This window comes from Squalius cephalus (genome assembly GCF_949319135.1).
Source record: "Squalius cephalus genome assembly, chromosome: 15".
In the NCBI taxonomy this organism is placed as follows: Eukaryota; Metazoa; Chordata; class Actinopteri; order Cypriniformes; family Leuciscidae; genus Squalius; species Squalius cephalus.
The window spans coordinates 21,965,817-21,992,911 of NC_137136.1; the positions used below are offsets into that span (position 1 = coordinate 21,965,817).

Here is a 27,095-nt window from a genome sequence, read left to right on the forward strand (position 1 = left end):
CCAGCGTCCCTTTGTATCTTCCGGTTATGCCGTCATCTACTATGTCATGATGCAGCACCAATCAGGATTGGACAGATTTCATTCATGCTTCAGATGCGCTACGCTAAGGGCATTCCCCTAGTGTCTTCACGACGACGACGCAGTGTCTCGTTCCCTTCTCGGGGAACAAGGGTTACAGTCGTAACCCGAGACGTTTTCAACATTCATAATATTAAGAAATGTTTATTGAGCATCAAATGAGCATATTGAAATGATTTCTGGAGGATCATGTGAAACTGAAGACTGGAGTAATAATTAATCACAGGAATACATTGCATTTTAAAAATATATCCAAATAGAAGTCTGGAAATAATCCAACGAATATAAATAAAAACGTACTCATCCGAAATTGTATCCACGGCTGGATCAAGTCGCTATTCAAAATGCAAACGTTCATTGTCGGAGTCCCTCTCTTCTTCTGAGGAAAAACGCACTCTGCGCGTGGGTGTGATCACTAATGATAATTAGCTGAGCCAGGAGAAACTGTACATCTCTTTAGTTTCATACAGATTACATTGCTGGAGAATATTTGTTTTGTGAATGGTGAATTTATTTAAAAGTAGACATTTCAAAATTTCTTTAGACGTACGTTTTATGTTTGTGTGATAAGTATTCGCTGAGTTTCAGTTCCTTATTCAGACGTCTTTCAGAAAGCTCATCCTGTTTATTTTCATTATTGTACAAAAACACAAGGATTTTTTGTTATTGTGAGTGTACTTGTGTCATGAGGAAAAAATCCATCAGAACGCGTCGGGCTCAGAGGGTTAATCTCGAATTTTCCCCAAGTTCATTGTCTGGTATCATCTTAGTTTTATGTGGTTGTGTTTAATGTGTTTGTGTGCAATCTCTTGAGTATTCATTATGGATTTAACAAAGACTGTTTTTGTTATTCACGTTGTGACATACTGTAATTTCTTGATGTTAATGAAAAGAAATCATCTTGGTCACTGTCGTAACTCTCGTTGCCTGATGAGGGAATAGAGATGTTATGTCTGATGGCCAATGAAATTGGCAGGTGGAATTTGCATGTCTAGTCACTCCCCAGACATACAGGTATATAAGACGGTGGCCTGCATCCATATTCAGGTTTGTGCTGAGGAGCCGAGAATGTGTCCCGGCCATTCAGCAGGTAGTTAAAGGTAGTGGCAAGAGGGACGTCAGACTCCTCCGCTGAGTACGATTGCCGAGGGATGCCCAAAGGAAACTCTAATCCAGGGTTTGCCAGCTGGGGAACTCTCATGGAGAGCACAGAGGGTGCTCGCATCCCCCACTAGAGGGGAATGGCGCTACAAGAAAGACCAGGAGCCAGTCTTCTAGATTCTAGGAAATCTGATTTTCACTCAGCCTGCAGCCCGGCACATGTCTGATAGAGAGGAGCTGTGCATTAGATCCCAGGAGTAGGGCAACACTCCTCGTGAAGGGAGCCCACACTCCGAGGGGGCACGGCATGCCTTGGGCTTGGCACGCCAAGGCAATGGTATCCACTATCCAGTGGGCCAGCCTCTGCTTGGAGACAGCGTTTTCCCATCAAAGGGAAACAAAGACAAATCAAAGCAGACAAAGAGCTGCTCAGAACTTCTGAAGCTCTGCGTGAGTTCCACGTAAATGTGCAGGGCACAAACGGGACACAGTAACACTGCAAGGGCTGGGTCTGCTTCCTCCTGGGGTAGCTCTTGCAAGTTCACCACCTGGTCCCGGAAGGGAGTGGTGGGAACTTTAGGCATGTTCCGGGCTGGGATCTCAAGATCAGCATTTAACCTGTTAAGCTGCAACCCCACTTTTGAAAAATCCCCAGAAATGGCATACCCAAACTAAAACAGATACAGTTCATGAACCCTTTGCACTAAAAGCACAAGTATGATCTCATTTGAAAGCTGACACCTGGCAGTTTATTGTAAAGGTAGAATTAATTATTGTCATAATGACAAAAATTGTTATAAATAGCTTCAAAGTTTTGTAAAGTTATTAGAAATTAATTTTTATGAAACATCCTCATGAAAATAAAATAGAAGTTGGCACTGGGGCAATCTAGAAATGCACTACAGCTAAAGCCACATGTCTAAACATTTTATGTTTAAAATCTGAAGATAATAAGTCCAAAACTCTGTATTTAGTTAAATGTTTTTCAAGACCATGTCAATGACTTTTTGATTTGACACTAAAATGCTTCTGATGTTTATTGTCAACTTCTAACCATCTATGCAGTCTTTTGTCTCTATTGTTTTGTGGTGCAGACGAGCCCCATTCAGTCTCAGTCTCCCCCTGCACACATTCACACCTCTCCAGCCTGGTTATGGCTCTAAATATGCATTTCTTTTGTCTGCATTATAGTTACTAACGACTGGCTATTCACAGGCTATTCATAGGGTTTCAGTCCCTAATTTCTTTTCTCAAAGTTAACCTCACATTTTATCCTGTATCAAATGCATTTCTTGAATAAAGAAACAGTTCAGTAAGCATTCAAAAAATTATAAAAGTATAACTGCTAGTGGCAGGTGCACCTAGGGCTAGCTAGCATGTTAGCTTAGCACACCATCAATACACGACAATTTATGAGATTAAAACCATGTTTGTGCTCCAAACTTACTTTTATAACGCAAGTGAGTATTTTAAATAATCTTCTGTGATCTAATTTGGCTTCAGATAAAAAAAACCAGACAGAAAATATACTATTGTATGGTATTCTGCACAATGACAGTCTAGATTAGCATTACATTATAAGTATAATCTATTATTATGGAAATACCTGGCATGGCTTGAAAAACACAGGTAACTCAAATATCATTGCAATCATGTTTATTATCTTCAAAACATCTAACTGCATGTAACAGCGCGATCTCTGTAGCTAGCTTTGTGTGTATCAGTGACGTCCTGGAATGTCACATGATCATGGCTCTTCTTCATGTTCCATATATGGACTATTATTGTGCATAATAGCGCCCTCAGGCTATTGGTATGAATTTATAACACAGTATCAGAGTACCAAACGCTCATAAAGATTACATCGACGCATTTGGGTATAAATTCAATAAATATTATTCCTGTCTATAGAAATATGATGTGCATCTATGAGAATCTATCAATATTTCTCCAAATCTGCACATTTTTTAGCTAAAAGCCCTGAAGGACGTTGTTTTGTGTATCGCTGTCATGACGACAGCACGGGAGTTTTTTATGAATGGAACAGGCTGACGCGCATAATTCATATTAAAGGTATCGACTCATTTTTTCATTTCATAACTCCTGACACAAATTAAGAAATAACTGTCACTATGAGTTTCTCAGAATACAATAGTGGTCAAATACTGAAACTTGAGTATTATATCTTTTTAATTATGTATAGTTTGTCAAGGTATAACATTAAATCTGATAGTAATTTTGAATTAAATAAATAAAAAACGCTTCAGTGCGCGGGCGCACTGGCAACGGTTAACAGGTTAAGTCCTCCACATCCCATCCAGAAGCCACACGTGGAGGTTCCAGAGGTCCGACGAGGGTGCTATATGGTGCCCCATCCCTGAGAAAGAAAGACCTTCCTCAAGGGAATCCGCCATGGGGGGGCTGTCACAATGAGCATTAAGTCCGAGAACCAGGTCCGGATAGGCCAGTAAGGCGCAACCATCAAAACCTGCTCCTCATCCTCCCTGCAAGTCTCTGCAAGCAGGCTCACTGGGGGAAAGCTGTGGGGCCAGCTGTGTGCCAATGCATCCGTAACGAGGGGTGCCTCAGTCAAAGAATAAAAGAGCGGGCAGTGGGAGGATTCCTGGAAAGCAAACAGGTCTACCTAGGCCTCCCTGAATCGACTGCAATTCAGCTGGACCACCTCGGCATGAATTCTGCTGGGAACATGAGCTGTCGTGAGAGCATGTCGGCCACATGATTGAGCTCGTCAGGAATGTGAATGACATGGAGCGACCTGAGCCGCTGCTGACTCCAGAGGATGAGATGGCGGCCGAGATGTGGCATGCGACGTGAGTGCACGCTGCATTGGTGGTTGATGTACGCAACTGTCCCAGGGTTGTCCATTTTGACCAACACGTGCTTACCTTGGAGCAGCAGCCTAAACCGGCAAAGGGTGAGCAGCACTACCAGCAACTCAAGCAGGAGGAGTGAGAGGTCCCACTGTTACCCTCAGATCTCCCTGAGTGCTAACCAGGCCCTGTGCTGTGCAGAGGAACCGGGCTGGGTAGCAGCAGAGGGGACTCCACCCTTCATGAGGAAGGAGAGTCATGATCACAATGGTCATATGGTTACATGGTCATATTCTCGCAATGAAGACATGAACCATCCACGAATGCAGTCTCAGCATGCTCGTGGCCCAGCCACGTGAGATAGCGATCATGGATGAGTGAATGAGTAGATGCAGGCATCCATCTTATATACCCATGTGTCCGGGGGATTGGCTAGGCATGCAATCACTAATTTCATTGGCCGTTTTTGTGAAACTCAGAGGTAATTGGGGCTCCCCAGTAAAGCCGAGTGCACACTCTGCGATTTATTATTGTCCTTTATGATTGTTGCTTGTCAGACTGTACGAACATGATCTTTGCTTTAAGCCATGTCACACTGTAAGATCTCAGTTGTCACTGATGTCAGACTGTACAGCAGTCAAGACGCATTAAAAACGGACGTGTGCAAGAAAACTTGTCCGGAGTTCTACAAATGACACGTTCGGTGATGTGAGCTGCATTACACGCGGGATTGAAATGATGGCTACAAAAAAATCTTGAACGTTTATTTTGGTCATGCTTTGTCATGAAAAACTAAAACAATTTGACAGTCGTCGTAGGAGAAGTCACACTGCAGGACTGTGAGTCAAATCTTCTGACTTTCATCTCATGAATTTCATCGGAGGTCAAATTTTATCGCAACAGTAATTAATTGGCTGTGAACGTCAAACTAACGGTCAAAGACTTCAGATTTTAGCCTAGGATCAGAGGAATCTTTTAGGATTTGCAAAATGTGTCTCAGACAGCCAAATCGGGGCCAAAATCGCACAGTGTGCACCCGGCTTTAGACCCCTAATGTTATTATCGACAAAACGTTGAACATGACTGACAGAAAGGGAACTGGACACATTCATCTACCCAATTATGTTTAGAACTGCAGTCTATCTAGAGAGTTATTCACCTTATCTAGAAAAGCAGACATAAAAAAAGAGATTTTACTTTTATGAATGTATAATGTACATATAATGTATAATGTTTGTCAACCATTCTAAGTAAACTTTTGGTGTATATCAATTATGACAACCCTTACCTGTGCCAATGGGAATCAAAAAGTGAGAAATCCATAAGTACTTTTATTGTAAATGTAACATTTACTGAAATTATACAGATACTAAACTGAATAAAAATTGGCTGTAATTAACAAAAAATAAGTACTGCATAAGTAAATTATACTGCAGTCTTTCACAAAAAGTCTCATTCTGATATTTATAAGGTGAATACTACTGCAGGTGTCATACACATTATTTTCATACACTATTAATTTATACATTTAATAATAATAATAATAATAATTTGTTACATTTACATGCCGATTTTCTCATCATTTTTGTTACCTATCAGCTTTTGTAAATTTGAACTTGGACTCATTTTCTGTCCAGCTTCATTAAAATGTTCTTACTGTTGGCATTAGTACAGGAAATTACAAGTGTGTTTACTGTACCTTTCTGTGTGGGGTTGTAAATGGGTTGATCAGTCTGAATAAAGATGTAGCCAATCTGCTTGGAGACCAGGACGCGAGTCTGCCATTTCTGACCATCAACTTCACATGCCAGGTTGAGATAAGGAGGCTCTCCATTGATAGATTTAATTTTTGAAACTTTATTTGCAAATATCTTGAAGAGGAAACAGAAATGAGCCTAATACACAGCAACTTTCTAAAATGGCATGCTTATGTTTTTCTACTTTTTATTCAACAATAAATTTGAAAATGATATATGAACAGCCAGATATCTAATTATTTTACATAGTTATTTAAACATAACTAAATTCTACGAAAAACGTTTGGAATCGAAAAAAACAAATCTGAAATAAGAAAATGCAGGTCTATTTATTCATTTAAATGTTTATTTCTTTACCTCAAGCTTAAATTCCTCAAACTGTCCTTTTTTGCTGATTGGTTTGGTCTCCCTTGAAGACATCGGGGTACGCATCCCTGTTTCTAACTGACAGGACACAGGTTTTCCAAGCAATGCCTCCCCCACCTGAATCCTTATGGGTTCTTTCATACCAACATGAAAGACACTCGGAGCAATGATTAGGAATCTGACAAACACAAACCAAGACAATTTTTTAAATCTCTATTAAATTTAGTTGAATTATTTATAAAAATGGCAACAGCATTTACAACCCATTTCTCTTCTGTAATGTGATCATTTTAGAGTAAAACCAAGTAATCAATGAGAAGACATGTAAAGAATGACACGTTTTCCTTTCATGGCATAAGTGGAGCTAGACCTGAATGAGAATTTGCAGTAGATGCACTAACAACTACTTTTGAGAACCATGATGTAGAAGTTGAATGTCATATTCACCTTTATCTTGACGTATGGTTATTAGGGCTGGGACGATACACCTATCTCCCGATTCGATACCATCACGATACTTGGGTACCGATATGATATGTATTGTGATTTTTTTCATAATTGAGATTCTATAAGTATTGTGATTCGATATTGCAATTTTTTTAACACTACACCATCGGGAAAAGTTAAATCATACACTTAGACTGTCCATGATGTATAAGATGAGTCATATTTACAAAAACAAATTATCACATCTTTCTGACTTTTATTTCAAGAAGCATCATACAATACTACATTCTCTTAAATAAATTATTCAATAAATACATTAAGTGTCACTTGTCTTCACTTAGTGGCAAAACAATGTAATTGATAAATGCGCTATTTTAAGCACCAAGTTTCTATCAAAAGCTGATTTTGATTGCTATCATAGACATCAGTGTTCATATTTGAACTTTAAACTTTTATGCAAGTACTTCTATGATAATTTTAACGGTTGCATCACAGAAATAATGATACTATGAGGTTGAAAAGACTGTTTGTGAAGCCGTTTCATGACAACTCAGCGGCAGCGCCAACACAGCTTTGAATGTTGCAATATGATTTTGTCAAAGTTTAATAGACAGAAGAATTGAAAGATTGCATGGGTGTTTGAATCGAGATCACTCTAACACTCATAGATAACGACACATTTCATCCTCTGTTGGAACAAAAGTGTCTAACTTCTGTCAACCTCATCTACATGCAAGGACAAAAATAAAGCAATTGAATTTGAATTAATATTGATTTTGGAATTATTTTTATTTTTGGAATCGATTTTTTCTCCCAGCCCTAATGGTTATGCTTCCTCAAAACGTCTTAGATTATGACTGTAACCATGGTTCCCTGAGAAGGGTAATGATACACTGCATTTTGGATGGATGCTATGGGGATCAGTGATGCGCGGGTTGATCCAAAATGAGCGGGTGCCTGCGGTCACCCGCGGTTACCCGCGGTTACGAGTCATCCAAAAATATTTTTAATGATATTCGGGTCGCGGTCGGTCGGGTCGTTTGAAATAAAGATGCCAATTAAACCTTTGTAATTTATATAGTACTAGACACAATTTTCTATGAAATACATAGGCCTACACTTTATTGGCTGAATAACTGGCGCGAAAATGACGCACGAGCTCAGTCTGCAGGTAGAGATGGAGGCGGCAAGAGAAAAGGTGAAGACTGGGGAGTGGAAGCTCCGCAAATACACAAATAGAAAGAGCAAAGTGTGGGAGACATTTGCCGAAATAATGAAAGATGATGACCAAAGTGCTGGCTTTGTCATGTGTACTTGCGATGCTATTTACACATTTGATAGCCACAAAACTGGCACGACCAACCAGGCACGGCGCCAGGATTCCAGTTTTGGATGGGCCAGACCAATTGTGGGTGGGCCTTAAATTAAAAAAACGTTAAATAAAAAAAAAAAAACGTTATCCAATCACTGCTTAACCTAATAAAAAATATTGACTAATATAGCCTACTGTTATATTATCTGTGCGTATACATAATATAGATTTTAATAGCTTGATGCTCTTTAAATATTTTGTTGCATTGTAAAAAGTTTCGGTGCATAGGATGGAGTGGACCTCTCCGCGATCGCTCTCCATGGTTCTGACCAAAGAAGAGCGCTTTGGAATCTCCATTACGCATCATACGCATCATGCGCTACGAAGACTCTTAAGGTATAATTTAACTAAAGGTATACTACCACTAAAGGTAGATCATTGCTAGGCGTCTTCAGGGCTATCATCCACTCGCGAGGCAGAGGCGCTGAAAGGCAGAGGCGCTGAAAGGCAGAGGCGCTGGCGCCCTCCTAGCAACGGCGCTGTTTTTGGTAAAACATGATTTTGACGACTTCATTAAGTTTTGTTTTATAGAAAACTCTTTTTAAAAGATTTTCATTTTGTATAAATTGTATCTTAATTTTGATCAATGTTTTATCAATCAATTGCCCGTATTTAATAAATAAGAAGCAAATATATAGCAGACAATGTAATAAGGGGCTGACACGATCACTTGCATTGCATGTGAACTGGAGGGCGCCGAAACTCAGCTTGTGCCTCACAGATTTGAGAAATATAGGCTATATATTACAGAAAGCTTGAAATGTCTACTTTTAAACGAAAATATTCAAACCAAAAGAAATAGGCTAATTAAATTAATATAAGGGCGATTTGTCCACGAATGGCTTAAATTAACAACTACTAGTCGACTAGAAAAAAAATTTGTCAGAGGCAGCCCTTATTCCACATATTTTCGAACCAGCAGGCCATTCTGGGTTGAGCGAGCGACCCTGCGGAATGAGTAAGCGGAGCGGAATATTCAGAAAAGCGCTCTCCGCTCACAAGCTCTGATCAGAGCTCACACACCCCCGCACCCCTAGTTCCTACGTCTATGGCCCAATGACGCTACGATGAGCATTTACTACTTTTAAAAAATGCGGGTCAGGAAGCGGGTCGGGTACAATATTTTCCTTTTTCTTTTTTTGCGGTCCGAGTTGTGGGCGGGTTAGTTGAAAACGTTGGTCGGGTGCAGGTTGTTTATACATTGACCCGCGCATCACTGATGGGGATGCATCAGCGTGTCCGGTGTCTGAAGCACGTGTGAAGACATTCCAACCTGATTGGTTGGCGACAGTCCGAGACATTAGTAGTAAAGTGCCCAGAAGTATAAGAGTAGCACAAGTAATCAATTTCTTTGTCTAAGGAAGAGGTGTAGGCAGACCCAATGCCATGGCAACAAGATGTAGTGTCTCATTCCCCTTTTCAGGGGACCACTGTTACAATCATAACCTGAGACGTTCCCTTTCGAATGGGAACTCTACACTGTGTTATAAGAAATATCTAACTACACTTGGGTAAGAGGCTGTTATAATCTGAATTTTTGGAAGACTCAACAACCAACCACACTTAAATCAAGATGGCTTATCGCGATTTTAAAATCGCAAAGGCTGCGATTATTTTTTATGTGCAGCTTGTCATTGATGTACTGCTCTGTAAACGCTGCTCCATCTGAAAGCACTGTGAGTCTGAGTCACTTATAACGTGCATTTGAAAAAACAACACGCGTCAAACATCTTTCCAAAACATGAGAAGCATTTATGAACCTCATGTCCAACAACAGACATTTAATAACATGCATTTACTCCAAACTCACTTCATAACGACAGTTGAGCATCTTTCTGTGAGATGATGTGCCTCCTTACACAGAATAAGGCAGTCGTGTATTTATAAGTCATGTTTAATCAAAGCGTTTCAATCTTCTGTTTATTCAGCTTCAGCGATAGGGATTTCCTGGAATGATGTGCATTATTGTACTTCTGCGGCGGGGCATATTTATCGTATTTGCATGAGAGCGCCCTCTGGCGTTCAAATGGGGCAGTATTTACTACCAATCAGCCGCACTCCACTGACAAGCTGCTCATAAAATAATCGCAGCCTTTGCCAAATCGCGTGCGGTTTTATTGCGATTAATAGTGCAGCCAAAATAAACATAAGACAGTTTAAACCCAAAACATTTAAGCATCATGTATAGACATATATATAATAGGAATAGCACAAAAGCAACCAACAATTAATATTGAAAAACAAACAAGTAAACACCAAATCTTTGAAATAATTATAAATTAAATAATAGCTCATATAATGAGTTATATTGGGAGTTTATATGATTTATGCTAGCAACTTTGTTTGAGGTAATCCTTCTTTGAAAGAAAGATTCCTTTGTAATCGAGATAAAGCAAAAAGTAAAGAAATCCAAAAAAGAGAGACAATTAAAAAAATCACACAGAAAGAAGTTGTTCTAAATCCTTGTGCGCCAAATCCAACAGAATCCACAAGCAATGCCAACAAAGGTCATGAACAGAAATACACATTAAGCAGCATGTCAACATGTCCTTCTATAAACACAGATTAACTGGCATTATAAAATAGCATGATAACAAGCACATACTGTATAAAATGACAGAAAGCAGTCCTGGAATTACAATGTACAGATAACAAAAAAGAATATCTTACTTCGTTTGAGAAGGAAACAAAAATGTTCTGAATCAGGAAATTTTTAATTGAGGCGATGCAGCAGGTAAGCCATGCTTCCCCCTGCCCAAACAAATCTGTCTTCCTTCTTTCTTTCTTTTTTTATTGGTGGGAGGCATCTAACAATTTAGGTGCATATCTGCCACCTGCTGTACTGGAGTGTGGGCCAGAGATTTGTGTTTTCTTAAAGGTCCCGTATTATGCCCCTTTTCACAAGATGTAAAATAAGTCTCTGATGTCCCCAGAGTGTGTATGTGAAGTTTCAGCTCAAAATACCCAACAGATCATTTTTTACAGCATGTTTAAATTGTCATTTTTTGGGGGCTCAGAAAAACGCGCTGTTTTAGTGTGTGTCCTTTAAATGCAAATGAGCTGCTGCTGGACGGCACAGGGGGCGGAGCTTCATGAGCTCGCGCTCAGTCTCTCAGGACAATTTCATCAGAAACTCTCAGTAACGGTGTTCATTTCGAGTGTGTATAGAGTGCTGTATAGAGATGAAACAGGTATAGTTTAGTAGTTTAATTACGGTTATTATAACGTATTTGTCATCTGCTTGTATGTATCCATTATTTATTAATAGCCTAAGTCTGCTGTCTGAATGATGATCAAACATATACTGATGAGTTTAATAAAGTTTATTGTACATCACACAAAAGATGAAGCGTCAGTTTTACTTCAGAAAATCACCGTAAGAGCTGAGTAAACACAGTAAGTAGAGTTGAGGGAGCATTCCTGTGGGCGGCGGTTAGTCAAAAAGCGGTTTTAATGACGTCATTAAAGAAGGAAGTAGAGGGATGTAGTCCAAACGGGCCGTTCGATGTAGTCGACTTCTGTTAAATAAAATATCTCGCTTGGCATTGAACTTTGAGCTTTATAATTTTACAGATATTATTTATACTCTAACAACAACATTACACACTAACTAAAGTTTGAAACATGGGATCACGAAGAATAAGAAAAAAATTATTAAATAAATAAAAATAAATCAATAAAATTATTTTCATGCTTTCTCACATTGTTTTATTTATCTCAGTATGTCCTAACCTCATCCTTGATATTATGGTTTGCTCTCTAGGAGTTATTCTTGTTGATTTAATTTTCCTACTACTTGTTTTATCCTGTATAAATAACGTCCTTTACTTTCTTCATCCCATTGTTTTTGCCATGTATTCATTATATTAATACATATTATTGTTTTAATTTCTGCTTTACTATACGATACCTCCATTATTCTGTCTTATTTTAAAGCTTGGTTTGCTAAAACATCTGCTGTATCATTCCCCTCAATTCCCCTATGGGCTGGAATCCACATAAATCTAACTCTCATTTCTATATGATTAAATCTACAGAGTTTCATATATTTCATAAACAAAATCAGGTCTGTTATGATAAAGACTGTAAAGACACCAAAGCTGATAAACTATCTGAGCATATTACTGCCATTTTAAGCTTATTATGTTATACCCATTAATGCCTATAAAACAGCTAACATCTCAACTGTATACAGTTAAATGATCAGATGTTCTTTCCCTAATATTTATCTTCAAATCTGGAATAACCAGTATTTCCAGCATTTCTACTTAGATCCATCAGTAAAAATCGCAATAAAAAACACATGCATTGTTCTCAATCTTCCATCTACTATTTCTGCCCAATTTCCTTTCCGATTAAGTTTCTTTATTTCATTTTGTATATGTAAATCTAAAATCATTGGGGGAAACATCCAACATGCAGAGCGTCCCAATTTGCATACTATCCGTCCTAAATAGTATTCGAAAATAGAATTAGTACATCCCAAATCGTAGTATGTTGAAATGAGTGTTCCAAAGATACCCGGATGGTCTACTATTTCCGGTCAGAATCCGAAGTGCAGATCAATGCGCACTCTAGCGGCTAATATTGCCCACAACCCATTGCGCGTTGGACTAGGATTCGGTTAGAACTACAAACACGAGTGAAAAGTGTTAAACTACAGACATGGAGGACGCGCGAGTCCAGCGGTTATGTAGAGAGGTTTAGATAAAGGGGTTTGAGTGATTAATTATCAGTATCTAACCTGACGAAAATGTATTTATTCAATGTTGTCTACATTATATTGCATCTTGCCTACTCTTTTGCGACACACTCAAAAGTATGTACTTTTTCTTCACAAAAAGAGTACATACTTTTAGGTGTAGTATAAGTAGGCGAATTGGGATGCAGCAATGATAAAATGTCTTCCTCTACTACGTACCTGGCTTTACATTTACATTTATCCAAAGCGACTTACAAATGAGAACAATAGAAGCAGTTAAAACTAACAGTAGGACAACAATATACAAGTGCTGTGACCCTTCTCAGTTTAATCTAATGCAGTAAAAAAAAAAAAATTGTAATAATAGAATAGAATAGAAGAGAATGTGTTAGTATTACTGGATCAAGTGCTGTCAAAAAAGATGCGTCTTCAGCCATTTCTTGAAAGTGGCTACGGACTCAGCAGCTCTGCTTGAGTTAGGCAGATCATTCCACCAGCAAATAACAGTCATGGTAAAGGTCAGAGAAAGAGATTTTGTGCCTCTTTGAGATGGCACCACAAGACGTTGTTCGCTTGCAGAGCGCTTGGAATAACCCGGATGTGGAAATAGGCGTCCTTCAGGTCGACAGAAACAAACCACTCCTCTGTTCATATCTGATTAGGAAGAGTTGGAAAACGTGTGGTGTTGTTGTGCCTCCAGGAACAGGGCTGGGAAATGCAGCCCTAAGCCATTATCTACCACAAAAATAGAAGATCCCTTAGCTTCTATGCCTCTATAGCAGGGGAAGTCACAGCCTTAATAGAACCTTCCTCCCTGCCCAGCTGGCTACTTTAGCCCCAAAGGCAGAGCTCTACCTGTCTGGCTTGTCTGTGACAGCCTTTTCTTTTCTGACACAGCTCTCAGGAACCGCCTGCCACAGGGAGGTGTTGTAGTATTTTTTTATATATTCAATATTTTAAGCACTGGACCAGAGAGTGAGAAATAACAAGGAGGGACGTCCCCTAGGCAAAGTTCCTCTACTTTTAAGCGTTGTTAACTCACATGAGTGTTAAATAGGCCAGTCAGGCATTTAATAACCCACTTATCAGGGAAGCAAACCCATAATTAGAAACCATTGTAGTAGTTTGATTAATTAGCAGGAATACCAATTGCTATGATCATAATATTTACTGTAGTTTCCTTTTGCATTACCCCAATCCAAAAAGGGAGCGAACCCTACTTTGACCCCAACTCTGTTTAGAAAGGAACATTTTGTTCAGTATACTCAACCCAATGGGAAAATATTAGAAGCTGGAGGGAAGAGTAGAGATGTTATTTCTCGTCAGCATTCGGGTCTTTACCGAAGCGCTTCTTATTAATCACTTCCCTGAGATCTTGTCTCTTCCTCGCACCTCGCCTCCTCTGCTCTCGACTCCTCGAGGAAGGGAGAGTGCGAGTGGCCACATTCTCCCTCTGGCCCTGCCTCCGGTCCTCGGACAGTGGCAGGCCAGAACCCCAAGAGGCTTTAGGCAAGGATCTGGATCGGCACAGAATGTATTTTCTGAACGCTGCCGACCTTGCCTCTCTAAACATTCCGACCACTTTCTCAACAGATGTGGCAAAAAGTTCAGAGGGCAAGACTGGGGCACCAAGCTAGATCTGTGGTGCGGCACAGTTTAGAAACTGCTTCAGGGGTCAGTCCCTGGCCCTTATCCAGATCTATTAGCAGATCTGCCTGGCTTGACCAGCCTACCACAAACAACTTCCTGTTTTTCACGCCCCCAAGCCAGATCCAATCCGGCCGTGGCACAGGTCATGATGTCCAGCAATTCCCTGAATGCGGGGCTGGTAGGTTGAGAAGACTTCCCTTGCCTTCTTCAACCACATCCGCTTCCTCTTGGCTGGATGGTGTCAGCAATATGCTATCTGCTGGATCGGAGAATTCGAGAGACAACACATCCTGATCCAGCTGATTGCTTAAGCTGGCGATTGAGACATGAGAAAGAGTCAGCCCTTTCTAGGGAAAAACGGCTGACCTTCTCAAACAACCTTTCTTACATTAAAGTCAGATGCCAATTAATTGCATTAAAGTAGGCATGAAAAAGAAGTTGTGATAGTCTTTTCTTCCCTCTTGTGATGTAAATTTGAGTTAAACTGCTTCTTGAAAAAGAAAAAATTATGATTGATTTTGTCCATCAGGAAATGATTGGATTGTTGTGGTTTGCTATTGCCGCAATTTCTTGTGAGTAACAGGTTGTCCTGCCCTCACACCAAAAATGTCATTAGAGAAGAGATGTCATACAAACTCAAATTGTAAGGTGATAGTGCCTTTGTGATCACTGGCCTGAAACTCTGAGACAGTCTACCTCTCCATATCAGATTAGCCCCCTCTATTTCAGTCTGCTCTAAAGACATTCTCTCTGGCATTCAATATTCCTTGACCACTGGTTTGATCATTTACTTTTATTTCTTTAGTTTTATTTCTCTATTCCTCATAGTTTTATTTTGTATTTCTTGTAGTTTTATTTTTGCGCAGCAATTTGGTCAACCTTTGTTGTTTTTAAATGTACAGCCACTTGTGTAATCAGCTAAAGGAATTATATACTATATTGTTTCATTATTGTTAAAATTATACTACTACTACTACTACTAATAATAATAATAACAATAATGATAATAACAATAAACAATAGTAATATTTGTAGACTGTAATGCTTACCTTTTATTGTTATGTCCCTGAACAGCAAAACTCATGTACAACAGCAGATAGAGAAGAGGATGCACGTGTACCTCCATGGTGAGTGTGTAAGTCCTGTGTGAGGATAGCAAGCAGATTTAGGTCTCTCAGCTCTGCTATGCAAATGTCTCACAAGAGCAATTGAGTGAATGTTATTATGGGGATTAACGGGTTATCTGTCTCTGTCATTGCACAACCAGTGTCTGTGCTCTTACTGGTGCAGATTTCAGCAATGTATTTCATGTGTGGGGTCAAATTGACCCCAAATGTTTTAATATATGATAAATTACTCAGATTGAAAATGTTTGTAATAATTATTTAATATAATTAAATAATTTGTTTGAATTTATTCATACTTTACCTACCTAATATTTTAAAGGAAATATTAGGACAAAACATAACATTTAGATTTTTATATTTTATGTGTATATTTAATTGCTTCATTTACTTAAAACCTACACCTACAAAGTCATATCCGAGTACAAACTCAAATATTTATTTGAGCTTTTTGTATTTTCAGTGTTACATTAATATTTATTAACACCGTGTCTACACCGGATGAGACCATCGTATTATGCCGCAACAGCTAGGCGTCCCAATTGGCACACTTCATATACACTTTTGGTCTTGTGGACTTACAATGGCTGCCGCGTGCGCGTGTCCTTTAAATCCGTGAGACCGTAGGGTCAATTTATGTAATTTGTTATTTTAAGCCTCAGAAGGGTGCTCGCGAGCGCCCCCTTTGCGGTCGATATGCGCCCACTGATGCGGGCTCTGCAGCAGACTTCTTCCCAACAGTCAATGTGGCATTACGTCAAGAAAGTGCAGACTCTTAGGAAGACCACGAGTGCTTAGGGTGCCATTTGGGACAGAGCCCTTGAAGCTACACTGGACGCGACAAAGGGTGCTTCTCAATTCTTATTTGTGCATCCTCGTTTCCTTTCCTCACTTCCTTTCCTCGCGTCTCAGCTCCACCCCCTGTAGGATGCGAGTGAAGGCTGCAAGGAAAGAAAAGGAGGACGGAGGAATCGAAGGAAAGCTTATACATTGGAATACTTGATCACTCGAGCGTCACTTCAAAGCGTCATCAGCAGCGCTCAAAGGATCTACCCTTATGTTGTTATGTAGTTTGGTTATTTAAGAAATTCATAATAAATGATAATAAAGCAAGATACCCTTTCTAAATATGTGATATGGTTTATTTAAACTGCAATGGTAAAGTATAAATTAAAATTATTGTGACAGATGTGAAGGGGGAGGAGAATTTATATGTGTGTCAGGTCCCTCGACAAGAAGGACTTCTGCATAGGATACACCTGTACATCCTTGCTCATAACTCCTCTGAAAGCTTCCTCAGACCTCGTTCCTCGCCTCCTTGTGGTGCAATTAGACAACTGAGATGTCCTTCAAGATGGCTGAGCTCGATCGGTTTCCAGGTCATAGGATGGAGGATGGAACAACGAGGAGTGAGGAAACGAGGAGGGATATTGAGAAGTACCCAACATCACAAATTATAATGTTCTATCATCTTTTGTCGCATCGCTCATGTCTAGTGTAGGCATAGACACAGTGTAAATCTTGAAGAACATTTAGTTTTTTACTGAATTTACTGGATATTTACAATATTTTAATAAATGCTCATAGAATCACTCTAATCATTGGACGATCCTTCATAATCAGGATCATTGAAAACATTGTCCTCAGATTCTGAGATTAGTTCCTCTAAATCACTCACATCATCCAAACACTGTCCTAACACCTCACTCACAGTATACCTTGTCTCCAGTTTTCTTTAGACAGAGAATGACACTCAGTTGTCCCCATAAGGTAAAAAAAAAATCAGGTTTTACTATCATTGTTTGAGGAAATTTGACTGAAGGTCTCTGTCTTAAGAAATATCTGTTGTCCTCATGAGGAATTTTTTTTTTTTTTTTTTTTTTTTTTTTATGTAAAAATGCAGGATGTTTTCTGTAAGAGCTGTGTTTAGGGGATATAATAGTCACCTTTATTTAGCGCTTTACAATACAGATTGTATCAAAGCAGCTTCACATTGATAACATGAAAATAATACAACAAAGTTTGTTTCTAGAAGAAAAATAATAGTAGAATAATAATAAAGCTATTTGAAGTAAAAAAGTAAAATAGAGAAAAGGCTAAAGTTTGACCAATAAATGATATTTACTTAAGTTTGCAATATCATGAAAGAGATTCATCAGATAAAAAGTAAAACAAAACAGGAAAATATTCTAGAATTTTTTTTTTTTTTTTTCACAAAAAAAAAAAAAAAAAAAAAAAAAAGAAGAGGTTTGGGTCAAAATAACCCCAGACATCACAGATGGGTCAAAATGTGTACAGGCATTTTGAAAACTCTCTAACACAAGATATCCACATTTATGAAGTTTTCATAAGGTTCAGAAAGGTTTAAAGATACAATGAGCATATTTTTCATAGATGTCAAATTTGATTCAGGGTCAATTTGACCCCAGATATTTTTGAAAGGTCAATATGCCTTCTTTAAAGCCATGTGGTTTGAAAAAAAAAATCAATGATTTTATGTGTTTTGGCTCAATTTTATTTGGATTAGTGGTCATTTTGAAAATGTAGTACAAAGTCCATATTATCTAGGTCCATGTATTTCATTGTATTTTATTGAATCATTCTATGAAAATCGTGATTTAAAGATTTTTTTTAAAAATGTTTTAGTTAATACTTGTTCAAAACAATCACTTTAGCAAAGTTTGTACTGTTTTTGTTTTTTGTTAAATAAAATAATTTATTTTTGTTCAGTAATATACTGTCATTAAAATATTAATTTAAAACGGTAATTTTGCCATAAACAAAATTATTTTAAAAAGTAAAGATTCTGAAAGCAGTGAATGAGATCCCAAAATAATTGAACAAAGCTTTATAGTACCAAATGTATATGATATTTTATTATATGATATAATTAATATCATATTTTTTTAAATATGTGATGCGATCTGGAAAATCCCATCACATGGTAAAATTTTACCGATTAAAGCTTTTGTAACAAAAGTTATGGTTATCTGAAGTTGGCAAGTCGGAATTTTGAGAAAAACAGGTTTAATTAACTGTCACGTCCTGCTAGCTGCTTTTATTGCCTTTTTTCATATCACATATTTTAGTAATCATCAAAGATTAGGTATCATTCGAAAGCTTACGAACTCAAAATTCATCATGTGAAAACCGGTTTGAAATTGGACGAGCAAGATTATTTAAGCGAGCAGTTACTTCAGACTCCATTGTTCCCTTTCGTTCAGTCACTACAAGTTACGTCAGTGAATAACGAAATGGGGTTTCGCTTAGAAGCCTATCACCTTCGAGTTCTACAAAACGAGCCAATGGCATGGGAATGCCATGGGTCTGCGGAATTTGCATGGCGCAACTCCGCCCCACCACGTGGGTATAAAGGAGGAGTGCGGCAATCTCGCATTATGTTTTCGCTTCAGAGTTTTATTCACTCCCACAAGCCATTCTGAATTATCTTCACTCTACGAGATGAGCGGCTCTCCAGTGTGTTGGTGTAACGGCGCGTTCCAGCGAGATCACATTGCCTGCTGCTGATCTGTGCAGTGATCTGCCGACAATGTGTGTGCTTCTCCCTGGGCACTTCAGCACTCTGCTGAGCTTTTTCCTGTCTCTAAAAGAACTGCACGTGGCACGTCTTTTTCAAGACGGCTCGCCTGTGTGTTTTCTGGATGTGGTCGTGTGATCCATCTGCCTAATGGTCACGAGCGCTGTTTGGTGTGTTAGGTTTAATCATGCTCGGCAGCGCTCGTGGATGAGTCATGTTTTCATAGTGGGAACATGACCATTGCGATGTTTAAATTGAGACTCAATGATCTCGGTGTGGGTAGAGTCGCCTCTGCCACACCCCAATCTATCTCTTCCTCGAGAGGGGATACTTTGGCTGGTGGCCAGGGTGATCTGAGGGTTACGATGTGCCATAATAACCGACAAGTCTTCCTCAGGCCACGCCCCCCTCCACATCGCAAACCATGGAGCTTCTGTGTGTGCCTGGTTCCTCTTGGGGACTCAGTGTTTTCATTCGGGGCTCCGGCGGATGATGTCATGTCACTCACATCATCACAAGGCGGGCTTGATTCCTCTGGAAATGAGGATTCGACTGTGTTGCCTCCCTCTGGAGTGCCAGCGTTAGCCGAGTCAGATCCAGAGCTGAAAGCCATGCTTGCACACTACCAGCACTTGCCCCCAGTGCCTTTCTTCCCGGTCGTTTTCGACTACCCAGATGTAGACTCAGGCCCTTCTGCACCGATGGTCATCCGTCCGTGCAGTTTCCTTAGTCTGCTTCCCGCCGAGGCCTTCACCGGCCCCGAGCAGGAGGAAGTTGCAGGAGGGCAGCACCACCTGTCTCTGCCCCTTAGCCAGCCAAACGGCAGGTTAAGCAGCACTCCTGAGACGGGCAGCTTGGAGTTAGGGCTCAGTTCCTCTCAGGAGCTGGTAGCAGGACCACTCCTTCCCCCAGTGGAGGGCTGGGGGAGAATCTTTTGTTTTCTAAGAACTGATGCCCCTTCCTCCGAGCCCCAAGAGGCCGTGGATGGCAGTGTGTGACGCTCTGCCTCGCAACTCTCGTCCCCCTCTGTCGCCAGACCCCTGTCAGAGCAGGCCCCTGTGGAACGCTGGTCCTTTCCTGGCCTACTCTGTCAGGATGCGGCTTATAACCGTGCCCCCACACCAGGACGCCACATCTCCCATGTCTGGGCCGGTCATTCCCCTCGCTGCTCCATCGAGGGTACGTCTGTGGTTCGCATGACCCCGCTGGTTCAGTTCTTGGTTAGAGCTTCCCATCCTGTCCCGCTGGGTCGTGAGAACCATCAGGCTCGGCTATGAGATTCAGTTCGCACGGTCTCCTCCCCGCTTCCGGGGAGTCCGCTATACCATGGTCGGTGGCTATGCCCCTGTCATGCATGCGGAGGTCGCCACCCTACTGGTGAAGGGTGCGATCGAGATTGTCCCTCCAGCCGAAATGAAGTCCGGCTTCTTCAGCACCTACTTCATTGTACCCAAGAAAACCGGTGGGTTACGACCAATTCATCATGACAGATATAGTATATTTTCTCTCTGAATCTAACAATGTCATGTCAACAAATGGAAAAGTCAGCCAGCTTTATTATCATGTTAATTATTGTGCCTTTAGCCCTAAAACTATCGCTTTAATTACCTGGAACAAAACAAATTAGTCCGGAATCAACTTTGCGTTGCTGTCCGCGATCACATCATGGATCAACCCAATTTTCACATGTATCATCAAAAGCGTTTTTGCGAAAAGTGCCAAGCTCAATTTTTGTGCCATCTAGTGGTTTAAAAGAGAATAAAGTAAAATGTGCCATTTACCCCGGTGTGCCTTTAGCCCCATTGTACCCTCCCAGATAACAAGCAACCATTGAAACAATGTTAAGTCAATGCTGATGGCTCAACATTAATTGCACTGAATTAACGTTACAAAGTGATGCTGCTTCAATATCACTTTTGGACCCTCAGTTAATGTTGAAGCAATGTTGATATTTCAACCAAAAATCAATGGTAATATTTTTGATTCATCATTACATCAAGCGTAGCATCAGTTCTGGCAGGTCATGTTAGTCAAGCTCGCGTCAGCTGACTCTCAGCTGATCCACGTCTACCTATAGGAACTTGAATGCCTATCACTGTAAACATAAGGCTGCATGGATGTGCAGGGAGTTATTGCCCAGAATGGAACCATACCGCCAATCCAAACTGAATATTAATTGTCAATCGTATTTGACGATATTTGGTCCTGACAGAAAAAGTGCTATTTTTTCAACATCACTTTTGCGCCCTCAGTTACTGTTGAAACAATGTTAGGATTTCAACCACAAATCAATGGTAATATTATTGATTTAACATTACAAAGTGATAGTTTTTTCAACATCACTTTTGCACCCTTAGTTTGTTGAGATTTCCACAAAAAATAAATAAAAATCAATGATAATATCAAGAATCAACATTATGAAGTGATGTTAGTTCTGTAAGACTGGAAAACTGGAAGAACTGGAAGAGAGGGCAACTCTCTGAGAAAACAAAGGAAATTAACATTTGAAGTCACTCTTGTGAAGTTAGCATCACCATTTGAGACGCAAGTCTCACCTCAGAATCATCCTAGTCTACATCTCTTTCCCTCTTCCCCCATTCATTCTTCCTCTCATGCTGAGATCACCAAAATTCACCCAAATATCCATATGGTTTAATGTGAATAATTATCATACAGTATTATACATGTTTGGTATCATTTGAAATGTCTCAGTGTGACTGGTACAAAGGTCTCATCCCCAAATAAGTAAACCAAAAGGTAATACAGTTTTTAAGATTTTAAAGATAACTTGCTTACTGAGGAGGGTGGGTCCTCCAGGCAAATGGAATCCTGCCCTCAAAAGGTGTAAACCAAGGGGGTAAGCCAGCACCCGGAAAGCATAGCAGGGGCAGCCATTGGCTAGCAAGCCATCACCTGCTGTTAGCATTCCATTGACTCCCATTCATTTTGGTGTCACATTAACAGCAAATAACTTCACATCTGAGGTGTTTAAAGACTCCATTTGTCCATTAATTATTTCTAAAGAAACATGACAATGTAAAAAAGGCTCCATTACCTTGTATCTTCCGTTATGGCCCCGTAGAAGCCGTTTTTGTAAAAATAGGCTAACAATTGCGTCATAACCACGCGACTCTCTGTCACACAGTAGAGACTTTACCGTATAGACAGGAGGAGAAGCTTGCAGGTAATCGGGGGGATGTGGAGGCAAAATTAAAAAAAAAAAAAATCAGAATACTTTGCTCCTGCTCCTTCTCCTAGCTCATGGACAGCTCCTACTCACGCTCTCCATCTCTGCAAGATTCAGAAGGGAATGATTCAGATTTCTCTTGGCAGAGCTACTAGAAGACTTACAACTGTCAGACAGGTTGCTCACGTCACATCTACGTCGTCAAGCTCAGTTTGAGTCTGCTCAGCCATCAGGAAGTGAGTGCTTCTAATTGACTTCCCTTTTCTCCATTGAAGTCTATGGGGTCGCTGTGTCCATTTCTTTTACTGTCTATGGTGTAAACTCTGAATGCAAATTCCCATTGTTAGCAAATGTTTCCATGTGAAAGAAGTTTCTGTCTTGGTTTGGGTATATAAAGAAATGCAACAAGAGGCTCGGGTGCGATTTTTAATGGATCGGCCCATTATGCTGAGTGTCAGACACAGACTACTGACGTCAACTCCCCTCTTCGATTGATTGGCTAGAGGAGGAGCTGTCAATCTAGAACTAGTGGACCAATGGTGACACTTAAGCCCGCCCTAATTTACATGAAACTCGAACTGCAACATTTGGAAAAGCAAGCGCAGAACGTGGAAAGAAGAGCGAAGAACAAAATAGCACAAGAGTACAAAAGAGTAAAATATGAGCAGAAAATGTAAGAGAGCACAAAGTACAGAGTAATAAAACCAAGGAAAACATATTTTTTAAGAAAACATGAACATAAGTTTAACTTTTCCGTTAACTTTTATCCGTCCTTCGGATGAGACGTTAAACCAAGGTCCTGACTCTCTGTGGTCATTAAAAATCCCAGGATGTCCTTCGAAAAAGAGTAGGGGTGTAACCCCGGCATCCTGGCCAAATTTGCCCCTTGGCCTCTGTTCATCATGGCCTCCTAATCATCCCCATATACTGATTGGCTTCATCACTGTCTTCTCTCCAGCAGTAAGCTGGTGTGTGGTGGGCGTTCTGGCGCAATATGGCTGCCGTTGCATCATCCAGGTGGATGCTGCACATTGGTGGTGGTTGAGGAGATTCCCCCTTTCATGTAAAGCGCTTTGAGTACCTAGAAAAGCGCTATATAAATATAACGAATTATAAATTATTATTAACAGCAGGTGATGGTCTGCTAATCAATGGCGGCCCCGGGGAAGCTTCAGTATCCGGCCGATGGATTACCCTCTTGGCTTGACCACGGGCGTGGGAAGATGCTGCGAAAATTTGTGGTTCATTTAAATTTTTTACTCTTTTTTAGTATTTAGTCATGTATTTGTAATAAACACTTTAAGTGGGATATTAGAATATAATTAAATGATGTTTTTTAAAACATATTGGGTCTCATTCATGAAACACGAGCAGAACGAATTTTTGTGTAAATCGAGTGTAAAGTGGTTCTGGCGTAAATTTTCGGATTCATTAAAATGTTCGTATTTCCCAAATGTTAGTTGGTACGAAAGAAATCTACACCTGGTCCCAGCCACGCATAAATAGTGCGTTTAACATCCGAACGTTTTGCTCATTAATAAGGCTGCCTTTTAATTCACCATAATCGGGTACATATTTACACAGTATTTTGAAAAAAGATTATATAGTAATTACATACGGTTTTTCTTTTTACTTTTATTACGAGAGCCAGTAATAGCATCTGCAAACGGAACACCAGTCCGCAAGTCTTTTTTTATTTTATTTTTATTTATTTTTTATATTCAAGCTGTTTATTCTTTATCTTTTTTTTTTACAAGTCCGCAAGTAACAAGTGTTGCAGTCAAGCTTCATGTCGAACCATTTTCTTTTCACTTCTGGGACTGTTCGATTAACAGATCAAACTCCATTAACTGCATCTGTAATATGCTGCCAAGCATTTTTACCTAAAGCATTTAGGTATTACCTAAAAAATCCTTTTTTTTTAGGACCTGATACGCCACTATGTACGCTTGAAAATAAAATGTGGCGTTTTGAACGAACTTCTGATAATAAAACTTCCATTTCTGCATCTGAGAAATTTCTCTTCTTCATTCGCTTTTGAGAAGACATGTTGAAATCATTCGTTTGGTGTCATAATATTGATGCCCATATATAGTTGTCAGTCGGTTTTAATGGGCGGGATTTATGGTAATTAAGAATGAGCGTGCACGCGCGTCCCATTTACGACTGATTGGAATTCATTAACCCACACACACATTTCACTATCAAATCTGACGTTTACGAAGTATTTGTGAATCAGGAGAAGAATTTTCGGGAATGTCTCTTTACGCGCAAATCACTCACATATTTACTCGTATATTTACGAATGTTTCATGAATGAGACCCATTATGTGCAGAGTGTGACGTCATATTGTGACCGCTGCAGTGTGCTTAGAAAGAATTCGTCCTCTCTACTGCTGAGCGCAAGTCCACCGTCAGTGCTGCTGTGTAAGGTAGTACTAGGCAGGTTTTTTTGTGTTCATTTCTATTTCCTGTTGCTGTGCAGGCTCTTATATGACAGTGTAACTACTCAATAACCCTATTATTTAAAGGCCCGTAGACCGTTCCGTTGCATAACGATCGAATAAAGCCGTATCAATAATATAAAAAATGAAATGGGCAGTCAAAATGTCAGGGGCAGATGTGTGTATGCTGTTAAAACAAGTGTAGGCTACTAACTGATATGCTAAATAATTGTTGTGTTTCGTGGAGTTTTGACGAGTTTTATATGATATTGTTTCTTATTCAAAAGTGGTGAATGCAAGACATGGGCTGTGTGGAAGTGTGACATTCTTGCTCATGTTCATGTCTCTTGCACTTCAAGAAATCTTTGAAATGATGTTAGAACTTTATTCAGGAAATTCTTAATAGACATTACTAAAGCAAGATTTGATTTACATTTTTAAAGAATGTAGAAAAATGAATGCTTTATTCAAACACTTTAATAACATTTTAACCTATCTAATTACAGTCAGTAACAATACAAATCAAACACAAATAGCAAGCATGCAAAACAAAGGAACAGAGAAATAATAAGGTAGATGCACCATTGTTTGAAACTGTGTTAAAGGGGTCATATGATATGATTTCTTGTTTCCTTTTTCTTTAGTGTGTTATGTAGCTGTTTGTGCATGTATAAGAGCTGCAGAATTACATAAGCTCAAAGTCTCAAACGCAAAGAGATAGCCTATTGTTTGTAAAAGTTCAAGCTCAGCTACACTTTCCTAAAAACGCTTCATTTAAACACTCCCCCTCACACTGATCTACGTCAGTGTGTGGGGGCAGAGTTTCATAACACCGCCCAAATATATACTCAAAGAAAGAAGGCGTAACTTTTATTCTCGCTGTATTATTGTTGCCGCCGGCGCCGCCATGTTGTGGAGACGCTGTGTTTTTCGTTGTGAAAGCCAAACTACTTTTTTTGACCTTCCAAAAGCAGACACAATTGGAAAACAGTGGTTACGCTTTATTTACAACACTGTTCCAGAACAGTAAAACCAAAATATTTGACTGTGTGCTGCACATTTTTCAGGGGACTGTTTCCAGAACCTGGGAGAGTACAAGGCCGGCTGTCACAAAGGCTGATTCTAAAAAGATCTTTGCAAGTACAATCTGCCACTTCTGACTCACAGACACAGCCTGTAAGTATGTTTTCATATTTGAATAATTTGCCACGGACTATTCAAACGCGGGTTTTGAGCAGTATAGAGCAGCGCTTGTATGTCGTTTCTACAATGACAAATGCAGACATGGTTTTATGTTTACACTGTGTTCTCCCCCCCATAGCACGGCACAACGAGTAAAAAGAGAGTATAAGTCATTATAATCAGTAATTATGTCCCCAATGAAATAAAACCTTACCAATCTGATACGATCTGGTCCAGTCGCACTGGCAAAGTTGATCGATCAGCTTGGACAGCATTTTCCGGATCAGATTTGGGCTCGAATTAATAAGGTAGTAACGACATAATCACCTGTGATCGTTGCTTTGGGAGCTGATGTTCCAAATATGGTAAGGGGCGTGACATTTCCATCACACGCTTAAGGTATTCAGGCCAATCACAATGCACTGGATTGCTGGCCAATCAGAGCACACCGCACTTTTCAGAATGATGAGTTTTGTAAAAATCGACGGTTTCAGAAAGGCGGGGCATAGAGGAGCAACAATAATGTATGATATGTGTAAAATAATTACTTTTTTAACCTAAAACCACGTAAAGACATTGCATTAAACCAAATACACAAAATAATGTTGTATTTAGAACCATCACATGACCCCTTTAAGTCTTGTTGGTAGGTGGTTCAACACACAAGACTTCTATAGCCTATAGGATGCACCTGTGTTTTCTCTCTAATGAGGAAGCATCAATCATACTGAGAAGTGCACATGCAAAACCAAAATGGCCGTTTACCAATCAGTGGCCAATTTCATACTACAATGGATGTTTTTCAATCATTTTCAACTGACTTGCTAAAATCATGGAGGCCCACCCCTAAACCAAGCCCTCAGTGGATTAGAGCAAATTGGGTAAAGCAGTTAAAAATGCCCATCGTGGTTTGTAAACGCCCCACTGATTGAGAAACACCCTCTAGTGTTCTGCAGAGATACATGCCTGAATGATCTTGTGCTCATCAACTACAAATCACTGTTTGTTCAGTGTCTCCACTCATGTGTGTTGACTTTCATCAACATTTCAATGCTGATCCAACACACTTTAAACATTGAAATGTCCAACAACCAAAATTATGGTAGTGATCAAAACTCATCATTGTACTGTATCAATGTTACCTTGCTACCTGGGCTATAATCCTTTTTTTTTTTTTTTTTTTTTTTTTTAGCTTTTTATTAGGATAGGACAGTAGCTAGACAGGAAGTGAGGTGGGAGAGAGAGGGGGGACAGGATCGGGAAAGGTCCACAAGCCAGGACTCAAACTAGGGTCACCTGGCGCTACATGTGGCACA

General features: G+C 39.7%; 1 protein-coding gene across 1 annotated transcript in view; it reads right to left on the reverse strand.

Annotated features, from left to right (window-relative positions):
- Positions 1–15,487, reverse strand: part of LOC307173060 (uncharacterized protein) — a 74,997-nt gene extending 59,510 nt beyond the window's left edge. Inside the window, exons 1-3 of the mRNA XM_079895864.1 lie at positions 15,354–15,487; positions 6,125–6,311; positions 5,710–5,881 (exon numbers count right to left, since the gene is read on the reverse strand). Coding sequence (XP_079751990.1) covers positions 5,710–5,881; positions 6,125–6,311; positions 15,354–15,430 — 436 coding nt within the window. The 5' untranslated portion in view covers positions 15,431–15,487. The remainder of the gene's footprint in view (positions 1–5,709; positions 5,882–6,124; positions 6,312–15,353) is intronic.
- Positions 15,488–27,095: the final 11,608 nt, after the last annotated feature.